The sequence below is a fragment of the Mus caroli genome, chromosome 15, assembly GCF_900094665.2.
Source record: "Mus caroli chromosome 15, CAROLI_EIJ_v1.1, whole genome shotgun sequence".
NCBI lineage: Eukaryota > Metazoa > Chordata > Mammalia > Rodentia > Muridae > Mus > Mus caroli.
In genome coordinates, this window is record NC_034584.1 from 67,128,196 (window position 1) to 67,140,246 (window position 12,051).

General features: G+C 52.6%; 1 protein-coding gene across 4 annotated transcripts in view; it reads right to left on the reverse strand.

Annotated features, from left to right (window-relative positions):
- Nucleotides 1-383: 383 nt before the first annotated feature.
- Nucleotides 384-12,051, reverse strand: part of Slc45a4 (solute carrier family 45 member 4) — a 67,950-nt gene continuing 56,282 nt past the window's right edge. For all 4 annotated transcript variants that reach the window (XM_021184010.2, XM_029469805.1, XM_029469804.1 and 1 more), the window contains 5 exons: nucleotides 10,713-10,892; nucleotides 9,192-10,258; nucleotides 8,463-8,562; nucleotides 7,518-7,729; nucleotides 384-5,038 (listed from right to left, as the gene is read on the reverse strand). In XM_021184010.2, the coding sequence (XP_021039669.1) occupies nucleotides 4,673-5,038; nucleotides 7,518-7,729; nucleotides 8,463-8,562; nucleotides 9,192-10,258; nucleotides 10,713-10,892 (1,925 nt within the window). In that variant the 3' untranslated portion in view covers nucleotides 384-4,672. The remainder of the gene's footprint in view (nucleotides 5,039-7,517; nucleotides 7,730-8,462; nucleotides 8,563-9,191; nucleotides 10,259-10,712; nucleotides 10,893-12,051) is intronic.

The window sequence follows — 12,051 nt, forward strand, 5'->3', positions numbered from 1 at the left end:
CAGGTCACTAGGAGACACATGACACAGTCTGCCCCAGGAAGGAGGCATGGGACACCCATCTCCAGCACCCAAGGGTGTACACGCACACAAGGGACAGCTCCCACCAGACACCTCCCCCTTTGCTCATTGGAACCTCTCATTGCTCACCAGTTTCCCTACATCAGGGAGGGCCCCATCCTCCCACCAGGTACAGGCCCGACCTCCTCACCTCTGGGCAGGAATGACTCTGGGAGGCTGAACTGCAGGAGCCTACTTTGCAGACTCAGGGGAGCTCCGGGGACTCTGCTGTGCTTTGCAGGCATTGGCCACAGCCAGGAAGAACATTCTGCCTCCCACTGGACTCAATAGGCAGGCAGCCACTCAAAAAAGACAAGACCACACTGTCATCTGCAATGGTAACATTTATTGAATTAACCACAGCGTAACAGCAATAGCGGCAGGGAGACGCTAGCCTGGCAGGAAGGAGTCAGGCCATACACGCTGAGTGATGTACAGGGACCAGTAGCCCAGCATGTGACAAAGAAAGGACAAAGCCCTAGAGGGGCTCTGGACAGCAGCAGACATCAATATCCACCTAGTAAAAAACAAAGTTGTCGTGTGTGATAGTACTCTCTCTAGAATCTGTTTCTTCATAAATTGTAACATGTGTTTAACACACACTTAACTGTTGCTAAAAATCAGCAAGAGCTATTACAGTGCTCCAACTTAATAAGTTGATAACAGTTGTCCTGTTTCCAGTTCACAAAGGAACTAAATCGTTTTTTGTTCCGAGGTGCCTGGGGAGTGCCATTGTGCCGAGGCCTTTCTAACAACTGTTCTTCCTGCTACTGGGTCCCAGCACAGGACCTTCAACAGGCAGCAGGGGAGGCAGCTGGGATGCCCAGGTTGCTCTGTGCTCCTGGAGGCCCAAGGGTTGCTGTCAGAGGGGCTGTCTCAGGCTTCCCACCATGATGCTGGCTTTTCATGAAGTGGTGATGAGCTATGGGTGTGCACGCCCCCTGCCTGCCCCGTTTAATAAGAGTCAGTCCAGCAGACAGCATGGCTGCCGTGCTGGGCAGTCCCCAGGCACTCTCGAAAGCTCACATGCAGAGGGGTAAGCCCGTTTCTGGTGACAGCCATGGAGGAGGACCCACCGGTGGCTTCACCTGCACAATCCAGGTGTTGGTTGGTGGCTGAAGGCAGAGGTTCATGGGGAAGCGGCACAGCTAGGGGGCCATGGCGTTTGGTGTATGTGAGGTTGATGAGCGTCTGGTTTCAGTAGATGTTTTAGGACACTGACCTGTAGCACACATAGCCATGGTTGCTGCTCCTGCACTGACCACTGGCCACAGACAAAGGGAGCCATTAACCCCATGCGTTGCAGAAGCCAGTGGTAGGTACCAGGGAGATAAGGCAGCCAGGCTGCAGCTGATGGGAGGGGTCACTGCACCTTCTATGACATCTTGACCACTCCAGGAGGCTACCATCCAGATCCTGCTCTGTCACTCCCAACTTTGTCCAAACCATCTCTCACAGGGCCCTGAGGATCTCAAGGGTGGGAGTCTGAGGGCTGTGCACCTGTTGGTGTGAATATTCCAGCTGAGACCTTAGGCTAAGAACAGACAACGTCCCATAGCTAGCTTTCCAGATACCAGGAAGTGCCACCATGCCATTCTGCCCCCAGGCTGTGGACCACTTAACGGGCTTGTACTCTCTTGCAGGCAAACTTTAAAAAAATGTGTTGATTTTCACGGGAAAGAGAAGCGGGCTCCCTTCCGTTAGTAACCTGCATGCAATTCTGTGGCCTGGGACCAGTGGAATTCCTGCTAATCCCCTACCACACAGGTGCTTTTCACGTCTAAATCCCAAGGTATTACAAAGCTAACTCCTCCGTTTGCATCCTCAGCACTGGCCACAAATGGGCATCTGTTTGACCCTTCCAGTCCCCTGGGTCCAGGGAACCGAACCACCTTTCCTCTCAAGATCATAGGCCACGGAAGAGCTACTCAGGTGCACTCTCTGGGATCCCAGTGCCTGTGAGTGCTGGGTCTGCAAGTCCAAGTCAGGAAACAGAAGTACCTGGTCTGGTCTGAGCAATACAAGCTTTGGCATCACCCACTGCAAAGCCAGCCCTCGTCCCTTGGCATCTCAGTGAGGGAAGGGCTAGGCAAAAGGGCCTGGCTACTTGTTTACTCTGGTTGAGACATCATCCACCTCGAGGCCCATGGCTCACTATATTTATCTGTAAGGAAGCCCAGAAATCAACTCTGTTATCACCCTTGGGTCTCATCCCAAGGGCCCTCACACTGGCCAGACCCACAGACAGCGGCCTTTGGATGCAAACCCTAACAGGCTCAGGTCTTAAAAAGTACCAGATGTGCAGCCTGATCTGACAGTAACAAACATGCATGCCTCTGGCTGACTGTTCTTACTGGGTGTCAGCATTTTACTGGTGGCTTTGCCAAGACCTGTGCCATAAACACAGTATCCTTGTGGTACTTCAGCTTATGGTAAGTGGAAGCCATGGCATCCTAAGGTCTGGACCACTGTTCGTGGCGATCCTATTATCTCTTGCTCCTATGGGTGTGGTCTCTGCTAGACCTCAAGCCCCCTGTCAGTCATTCTGCTTCAGTGGGGAAGGTCTGCAGAAGCCTTTGGGTGAGGTGTTGTGAGCAGCGTGTGTCCTAGGACCTCACACTCATTTTGATGGTTCCAGGTTTTGCCCACCTAAGTGTCCTATGCGTCCTTGCCTCTCTCTGTGTCCTCCTATGGCAACGTGGAAAAGCAGGGTGCCTGAAAACAAGAGGCTGTAGTCCTTTGTTTCAGGAAGGAGGGAATACCATCTTAAAACTATGTTGCACAAGAGTGACCTGCTAAGGATGCTGGTTGGAGGGAGGAGCCCAGAAGTGCCTGCTTCCCCAAAGAGACAGAGCACCCCGCTGATGGGGCTGAGCTGGCTGGGGGCTTAGCACTGGGACTGTGTTTTGGAGTCCAACTTCCCCTACCCAAGAAGGAGACCTGCAATTCCATTCGCAACACAGAAAACACTGGAAGGTAGAGACAGTTCTCTGCAGGCATAGGCTCGAGGGAAGACCCAGGCAAGGGGAAGGTACCCTTGTATCCTGAGCTTGCCTCTGCTTCCCAGATATAAAACACTAAAGACGACAAAGTGCCACCTGTGTGGGGAATGTGGCAAGAGAGCCCAGGCCAAGGACATAAACACAGTGTTCCTTTGAAGACACAGAAAATTCAAGTAATTTATTTAAAAACTGCTTACTTTCATCTTGAAATATATATGTATATATATTTGCTTTAGAATGCTCATATTGCAGCATGATTCTCATGCACTTTAAAGTACTTTATGTAAAAACACCAACCGAGGCAACAAGAGCATGGCTCTGACTTCATCTGGGTACCATCCAGGGAGGTTCTCCCCTCTCCTGAGTGCAGACCGACTGTTTCATGAACCGAGAGACTGGAGTTGTTAAACAGAGACGTCGTTGGAAAGTCTTTACCCACAGCTGTACTTGCTGAGCCTGCTTCCCTGAAGCCCATGTTCTGCTCATGTGCAGAAACGGGACACCGCAGGGATCGTGGGTCAGCAGCCCGCCTGCTCAGGCAGATGCTTGCTGTTCTTTGCCTTCATCCCACTCCAGTGACCGTCAGCAGGAGCAGGTGAGGAGTTCACAAGACTTCAGTTAGGTTCCAGCGAGAATCAATGTCAGCAATGTGGTAGGAGGTAGGCTCGGCACCTTCCCGTGCCCTGCTCTGATGCCACTGTCTCCCACTCTCGAGGTAGCCGTGCAGCAGGACTTGGGAGCCGATGCTCACCCGGAGGAGCTCTGTGCCTGATTTCCAGCCAAACGTGTAGAGACAAGCTGAAGTGTCCCACGGAGCCAACAGCTGCCCTGTGGTGGCTTCTGGGGAGGACCACGAGGGTAGGGACTGGACAGACAAACTTACACACAAGCACGCAGGAGGCACACTGAGAGTTCACATTCAGCCCTGCTGGTTGGTGCTGTCCCTGGGTGGGATGTCTGGAGGCTGCCCTGGGGAATGGCTGCCTTCTGCTCAAACACCTCTGGGACCTTTCCCCAGCTTTGGTGTGTGGTCTCAGCTGTGCACAGGATTGCGAGCCTAACTCGCCAGAGATGATGTTCTTCTAAGAAAACCACAGTTGTGAAAAAGAAAATACTGTTTCTAAAATAAACAGAAAAATACTCTGAGGCGCTGCAATACCAGACTGATGCTGAAGGTGTCTCCAACAGACACCTGCTGGGCAATCTGGAAACTGCGCTGCTGTCTGCTGCCTTCAGATGGTATCTGCCAAGGGAGTCAGTTTCTGCACTTCCAATTACTGGTTTAGAAATGCAGACCCTTATGTTTTCTAAATTGCTTATTGACTATGCTGTGAATATTTCACAATTTAAAACATGCAGAATGATAATACCTGCAGAATAAAAGACAGCTGAAATTAAGTTCTTTTTCAATAAAAAAAGATTTCAAATGATTTTTTTTAATCGTGGGAAAGGTAATTAGTGTGATATTTTTGTCTAATAGCTCAAACCTACCCTACACCTAACACCTACTGAACTTGGACTGTGCTCTGGGAAGGAACTCCAGCTCGCACGGTATGGGCAAGCCTAACCCCCAGCGCGCCCTGCCCTCCAGTGTGGAATGTACCAGCGGGGGCTCACACCATGGACTCCGTCTCCAGCAGCCCCCGAAGGCCCCCTTTCCGAGACAGCTTCAGTACAGTGGGCTTCTCACTGCCCGCCCCACCCTCGCCTTCGCCAGCGGGCCCTGAGGACAGGCCTTTCTGTTCCTCCTTAGGCTCCTCTGACACCTCAGGGTAGATGACCAGGAATGTGGCTGTCAGGAAGCCCAGGAAAGAGCCCACAGAAGCCACTATGGGGATGACAACGATACTATTCACAGCGTCGACCACGCCTCCAAGGGCAGATGCAACCAGGATCTGGGAGATGTAGACCTGACAGGAGAGGATGGCGCAGTCAATGCCAAATCCACGCTTGGAATTCCCCGGACTGTGGTGGACATACTGCAAGGGAAGGGACACAGGTGTGAGGGCACAGAGAAGGCGGTCTTCATTAGTACCTCAAGGCTATGCACACCGACTGCACTGAGGGAGGAGACACACTTGCCTAAGCTAGGCAGCTAGCAACTGGATTCTCCAGAGCCCAGCCTGGCACTGGGCAATAAGGAGAGAGGTAGAACATTATGGCTCATAGTGGGAAACACAGAAGTAGTTCTACAACCTAATCAGGACCTTATTCCCCAGAAAACTACCTCCAGTCCAAAGAAAGAGAGGTAGGGCAGACTTAGGGGTGCCCCCCCCCTTACCCTGAAGATCTCCTTGGAGAGCAGGGAGCTTAAGTCACTCACATGCATGTGGGCTCAGGTGACAGAGCAGGGAACACCAACCAGGCAGTTCTATTTGTTCATGTTTCTTGAACAACATGAACATGTGCATGCCTGGCACAACATGGCTACACTCACCCAAGTCTCCAAAGGAGACTTTGTCCTAGAGATATGAAGGCCAATCTACCCAGAAGATAGAAACCACAATCAGATTTTAGACTCGTGTACACCACAGTCAGAGGGAGATTTTAAAGACACCTTGCAGAAACCAGAAAGAACAGAAGAGAACCCCACCTTACTCAACTGACAGAGGCCACAAGGGAGCACCACCCATTTCACCATATATGGGACATGCTAGGCCACAGATGGTATAATCAATCAATTTAAGGACTGAAATCACGTATGTATGCTTTCTCTAATTTTCATTATTAGAAACCAGTCTACTACTACTATCATTAAAAACTCCAAAATGGGGCTGGTGAGATGGCTCAGTGGGTAAGAGCACCCGACTGCTCTTCCGAAGGTCCAGAGTTCAAATCCCAGCAACCACATGGTGGCCCACAACCATCCGTAACAAGATCTGATGCTCTCTTCTGGTGCGTCTGAAGACAGCTACAGTGTACTTACATATAATAAATAAATAAATCTTTAAAAAAAAAAAAACTCCAAAATGTCAGAAATTCACCATCATACTGAATAATCATGCTGAATTCAAATCATGGGTTCAAAATAGAAATCAAGACAAAAAAAAAAACCATAAAAATCTGTGCACATAGGGAGACAGATGTCAGCACAGGTGCCTGTCTTCCTCTGCCACTCCTCACCCTGTTCTATGAATAGGGTCTCTCACTCAGAAGAGGGCGGTCTAGGCTGCAAGCCCCAGGGACTGTCTTTGCCCCCTGGCACCGGGGTTATAATTATGGGCACATGCTACTATATCCCAGGTCTTACATGGGTCCAGGATATCTGAACTCAGAGCCTCATGCTTGGACACTACCTTTATCTACTAAGCTATTTCCCCTAGACCTTAGGAAAATCTCTGAAAAAAAGATTTTTTTAAAAGTAATACAGTATCTGGGTGTGGCTATCCGTATTATGGATCTCAGCACTCAAGAAGCAGAGGCAGGGGCACTCTGTAAATCCCAGGCCAGCCCAGAGATACTAGTGAGACCCTGCCTCTGAAGGAAAAAAAGAAAAGCTGTATATTGAAACTTCTAGGTGTACATGACAGCTCATGTCTGTAATCTTAGCACTCACTAGACAGAGACAATAGGGCTTCTGGGAGTCCAGGCTGACCTCCATAGGAATTCTTGACCAACACAGGCTACAACGTGATCACAGGGGTGACCCTGAATAACAGAGCCGAGCAGCTCAGGATGCGTGGCATCAAGACAGAGCTTCCTACTTTAAAGAAGAATGAACCACACCTGTCAAGAACAGAGAGAACTGGCCAGAGGCACAGTACATGCACTTATGTGGCCATCTGGTGACACGGCAGATAGGGTGGGAGGCCCTGGGTCCCACGACTCACTTGTGAAAGGCTAGCAGGTGGTTTAGCCTGAACAGTTATGAACTCTGTAGAGTAATGCATCTATAAAACACCACCGCTGTTAGGAGTGGGTGTGGTGAGCATGAACTGAGAGAATTGATTTTGCTTTAATGATTAATGGGATCAAAGGTGTGCGCCAGCGTACCAGGTGCATACTTGTTCCTTTCTTTATAAAATAAGGTCTTAAGTAGCCCAGGCTGGCCTTGAACTTGCTATAAAGGATCTTGAGGTTCTGGCCATTCACCTTCCTAGTGGGTGTATAACTGCTTCCTCTACACCTGGCTCCAGACCCTTTACATAGGGCCCAACAGTAGCTCAAAAGCCGTGGCTAACAGAGTAGCTCTTCAAAGGCCACAGAAGTGAACGGCACTGAGGCTACTAGATCAGGGGCCAAACAGTGAGTCTGGAAAGGGAACTGCCCACAGTGGGGAAAATGATGGTAGAGGGGGTTGTGGGTCCAAGGGGCAGAATGGTCAGAGGAGAGAAACCCTGGAGCCAGAGGATGACTAGGAGAGGAACAGCTGTTGCCTTCATCAGAAGGGATGACAGAGGACAGCAGGTCAGAGGCGGCCTCATCATCACCTCACTTAGCATCCTTAGACTGCTGTACCTCCTTGATGTCATGGTAGTGCCCTAGGAGGGCATAGGGGCAGTAGGAGATGCTCATCGAGACAACGCCCATGGTGCTGATGGTGACCATGGCCACGTAGACGTTGGGAAACATGGCCATCACAGCGGTACCCACGGAGAAGCCCAGTGTCCCCAACATGTAGATGATCCTGATGCTCAGGTCATAGTTGTCCAGGTACTTCTGTAGCAAGGCTGTAGAGAGGGTCACAGGGATAATGACTTAGGTGCTGTCCACACACACCCTTTACCCCCAACACTGCTTCCCTCTGGTTTAACCTAGGCCTGCAGGTATAAATTAGTCTCCTGACCACCTGAACCGCGCCGCCCCATGCCCACCTTGATTCCTGAAAGAAGCCAGCTCTCTGGCCTCCATGGGATGCTGACTGCCCACCCATGTCTCCTTGGGAGAAATCTCTGGCCCTTCCCTTGTCACTCTAGGTTCCCAGCACTCAAGGCCAGTCTGAGGATCCTGCCTCCTGATTGGGTCCTCACAGGTACTGCCTCCTGCAGGAATCATACTGGTGATAGTGGTGTGGTCCCCGTCACCCAACCTGTCCCACCCTTCCCGCTTCAACTTCAGATCAGGCAAAGCTGACTTCCATTCCAGGATCAGACTGAGTATGGGCAGATAAGAAGGAGGACTGACAGAGGCATGCTACCTTAGGATGGGAGTCTATCACCCCAGCCATCAGGCTCCTGTCCTTGGCAGGCTGGACAGTGCCCTTCAGACTGCTGGGCCCCAGAGGGGGTTGGCATGCCAGGGACATCATGCTAATCAACAGGTGCCATCCATGCTAGACAGTGTCCTGAGCCAGCACACAGGACAGCCTCCTTGATCCCAGGCCACAACAACCAACTTTAGCAGCTTTTCCTCTATGGAGGCAAAGGTCAGGATTCCGATACTCTGGGCATGCCATCTTCTCACCTGAGCAGATAGCACCAGTAGCAGCGTAGATGACCAGGCCCCAGCAGCCCATCTTCACGCCAGCATTGTAGGCATGCCACTTGGTGGAGTTGGAGGGGGCCTGTTGTAGAGAGAGAGGAGGTTGAAGGTGTTTGCTGCCCTTAGGGCAGAGGAGATTACTCTGCACCCCATGCAGGCAGTCCAGGTCAGTATCTGGTAAGCTACTTCCAGTCCCTTCCTGGCCACATGCGACTGTTGCCCACAACGAGAAGTGGAATCCTCCTGCCTGGCCCTGGAATAAGGCTGGTCTGGACCTGCAGAAATGGTTCTGCCTTCTCTGAGCTGCCATGCTAGCACCTGAAAAAGGTATAACAGAACAGACCATTGTGGCCACCTACACAGACAGTGTGAGCCCAGAAACACAGGCAGGGCCTGGCAAGAATAAAAATAGGCTGTTACACTTTGATAGTTGAATCAACACTCTGTTCACGGTTTTCAAAGTGGCTCTGGCACTGTGAAGGTCCCTGGCATCACAAATGGTCAGCACAGGGCCCACTGCAACAACATCTCTGTCTCAGCTGTGCGAATGACCATGCAACAGGATGCACATTGGCCAGCTGCCTGCTGGGCATTCCCTGACCCACATGGCTGTGTGAATGCAGGGGCAGTGCACGCAGGATCACACAAAGCCCTGACATGGAAGCTGCCTAGCTCCCTAGGCAGTGGAGTTAGCAGCCAGAGGCTACTCACCTGCGGGTTCCCTTTGAAGATAACCTGGCCCATGAAGTCAGTATAGAAGACAGCCTCTGCGATGACAGAGAACCAAGTGAGTAGGTGGCAGAGGCAGAGCCACATCAGCTCCTTGGGCATCTTCAGCATGGACAGCCACAGCAGGCGCACGGTGGTCTCTGTCTCACCCTCCTCACTCTCCGTGTCCCCGCTGGAGGCAGTGGCCCCACTCTGGTTGCGGTGCCTGGAGCGCTGCCGCTGCTGCAGGTCATACAGGTCGCTCATGCTTCGGGACGGCTTGATGAGGACCACTGCGTTGGCCCGGCGGTAGCGGTAGCAGTGAGATCCAATCTTGCCGTAGTATGAGAAGGTGCTAGAAGCCTGCCTGTGAAACATGTGCCTACGCCGCCTCATGGAACCAGATGTGACTGAGGGCTTCAAGTCTACCTTGGAGCGGCTGAGGGAGTTGATTGGTGGGGAGCCTCTCCCATTTGGGACTTTAGCTTCATTCAAGTGATTATCAAGCAAGGTGTCGTCCTCCTTGGTGGACTCCCTGAGGAACGTGGACAGGCGGGGCAGCTTGGCCCTCAGGAGCTCTTGGCTGGTGCTCTGGGGGGTGCTGGGGTAGGAAGCGTCTTGGAAGATGGAGGGTTCGATGTCATGCAGGAAGAGCAGCTGGGGCTCCATGTCCAGTGTGGCGTCAGCCATGTGCAGCACCGAGTCACTCTTGCTGCGCACAATGTCCACATCGAGGTAGTCCAAGGACAGCTCGTGCTCTGACTGCACCTCATCTGGGAATGGGGGGCTGCCGTCCTGCATGCCCCCACCAAGGGAGCTGAGGCGGGAGGCAGGAGCTGGGGCGCCAGGCTGAACGCTGGTGCCGGGCAGGGTGGGATCCTCAGGCCCGCGGTCCTGCTGTGGGCTGTACTGCTCCTCCTCAATGCTGAAGAGATGCAGAGCCACCGACACAGAGAAGATGACGGCAGCAAAGAAGAACAGCACCTGGTTCTGCGTCTGGAACCAGTCACCTAGGAAGGTCTGCGTCCAGTCCAGCCCACCCAGCACGTAGCCAATGGCCCCACCAAGGCCTGTAGATAGAGAGGGGACAGTGAGCCTCAGCCCCAGCACAGGGCTGTCCCTTGCACAGGGTTATGTGGCGAATCAGTGAGATGGAGAACAAAAGGACAGCTGAGACAACAAAACAGAACAACTCAGGGGACTGCACAGCTCTTAACACTGGCCTAACACTATTCCCAGTCAGAAACCAAGACAACAGGAGTCTTGGACCCAGAGCAACCCTAGCGCACCCACGTGCTCCCCTCAAGCTGAGTGACAGAGCCTGGGCAGTGTCTGCCTGGCAGGCATGTCACCCGCCCAGGCAGGCCTTGCTCCCTCCTAGCCTTGCTCCTCAGCCCCTTTATCCTGTTGGGTTCACATGTAAAGTGAGTCCCAGAGCTTCCTAAAGCCCTGTCTGTCATTGATCACCACCACCAATGACCACCGATCCCTCCCGCCCACCTGGGGCCTGGGGTGGGGCTTTACCAGCAGAGAAGGCGTGTATGTTGAGGGCCATGTCTTGCTCCTCACTGTCTACCACATCCAGCAGGTAGGCACGAATGGGCCCTTCAGTTGCATCGGCACTGAAATCCAGGACCACCACTCCCAGCACCGTGAGGACAATGCCAATGGGCTGCCGGCTGGGAACATCACCGAGCGCCAGACCTGGACAGAGTGTGGGGAAGCAGTCATATGCCAGTGCCAACTGTCAGGCTCCTCAGGCAAATGCTTTCAGGAGAGCAGGAAAGTTGACCCCATTCCTGTGGTTTGTGCATGTCCCCTTTTGTCCAGCCCTCAAGAGCTCCCTCTCTTAAAAAGGATTTATTTTGTTATGAGTGTTTTGCCTTCATGTATGGACGTCCATCTTGTGTGTGCTTGATGTCGGCCGAGATCAGAAGAGGGGATCAGATCTTTTGGAACTGAAGTTACAAGTGGCCACCATGTGCATGCTGGGTGGGACTTGAACTTGGGTCTTCTGCAAGAGCAGCACTGCTCCCTACTAAGCTACCTCTCCCTCCCTCATAGTTTTTCAAGAAAGAAGGGGAGCAGGTTTTTCCTCCTCTGCCAACCAGGCAACAGTGGCCACCAGCTGGTAAACCTACTGGCATCAGCTACACTGGCTGTGCAAGGACCCCTGCCTGTCTCTATGAGGACGCCATCTCCTCCTGTGCCCACCAATACAAACTGCTCTCTGCTGCTTCCTGGGCTGGTTGGCTCTGCCTTAGCCTCTAAACTAGACCCAGGCTGTGAATACATAAGGACCTAAGGCCACACCTCCTTGGCAGGCACCCTGAGCACCAAGGCTCACCTGATAACCAAGCCTGCCTAGACTGATCTCCAGACCTGAGCCCTCCTTAGCTTATACTGGGACCAACCCTCAGGACTAGAGGTGGGGCAAAGACAGGTCTGTCCATGAAGTACAGTCCTCTGGTGACACCTTGACAGGCTGGCCCATGGGTTGCCCAAGGAGACCCTGCTAGCAAGGGAAGAGCTCAGGCTGAAGAGTGGGTGCCTTCAGCCTGGCTGTATGCGGCAGTGTTGCTCTCTATACATGCCTCCACATACAGCAAAGTAAAGGAATGCCTGCAGGTGATATAGACAGGCCCAGGGCCTGCAGAAAACAGCGGAAAAGTGTCACCTGCAGACTCCTAGCTGGGAACCATCTCTGCTGGAGGATCCGCCTGGTACAGGTGTGACTCAGCCCAGAATGAGAATGACTGTCCCTACCCTGGCTCTCAGAGCTGTGACTGCCCCCTGGGGATGGTCTTGTGGGGCCCCTCTCTCTCCATCCACAGCCCTGCTGCCTCTGGAACGTGGGCAGACC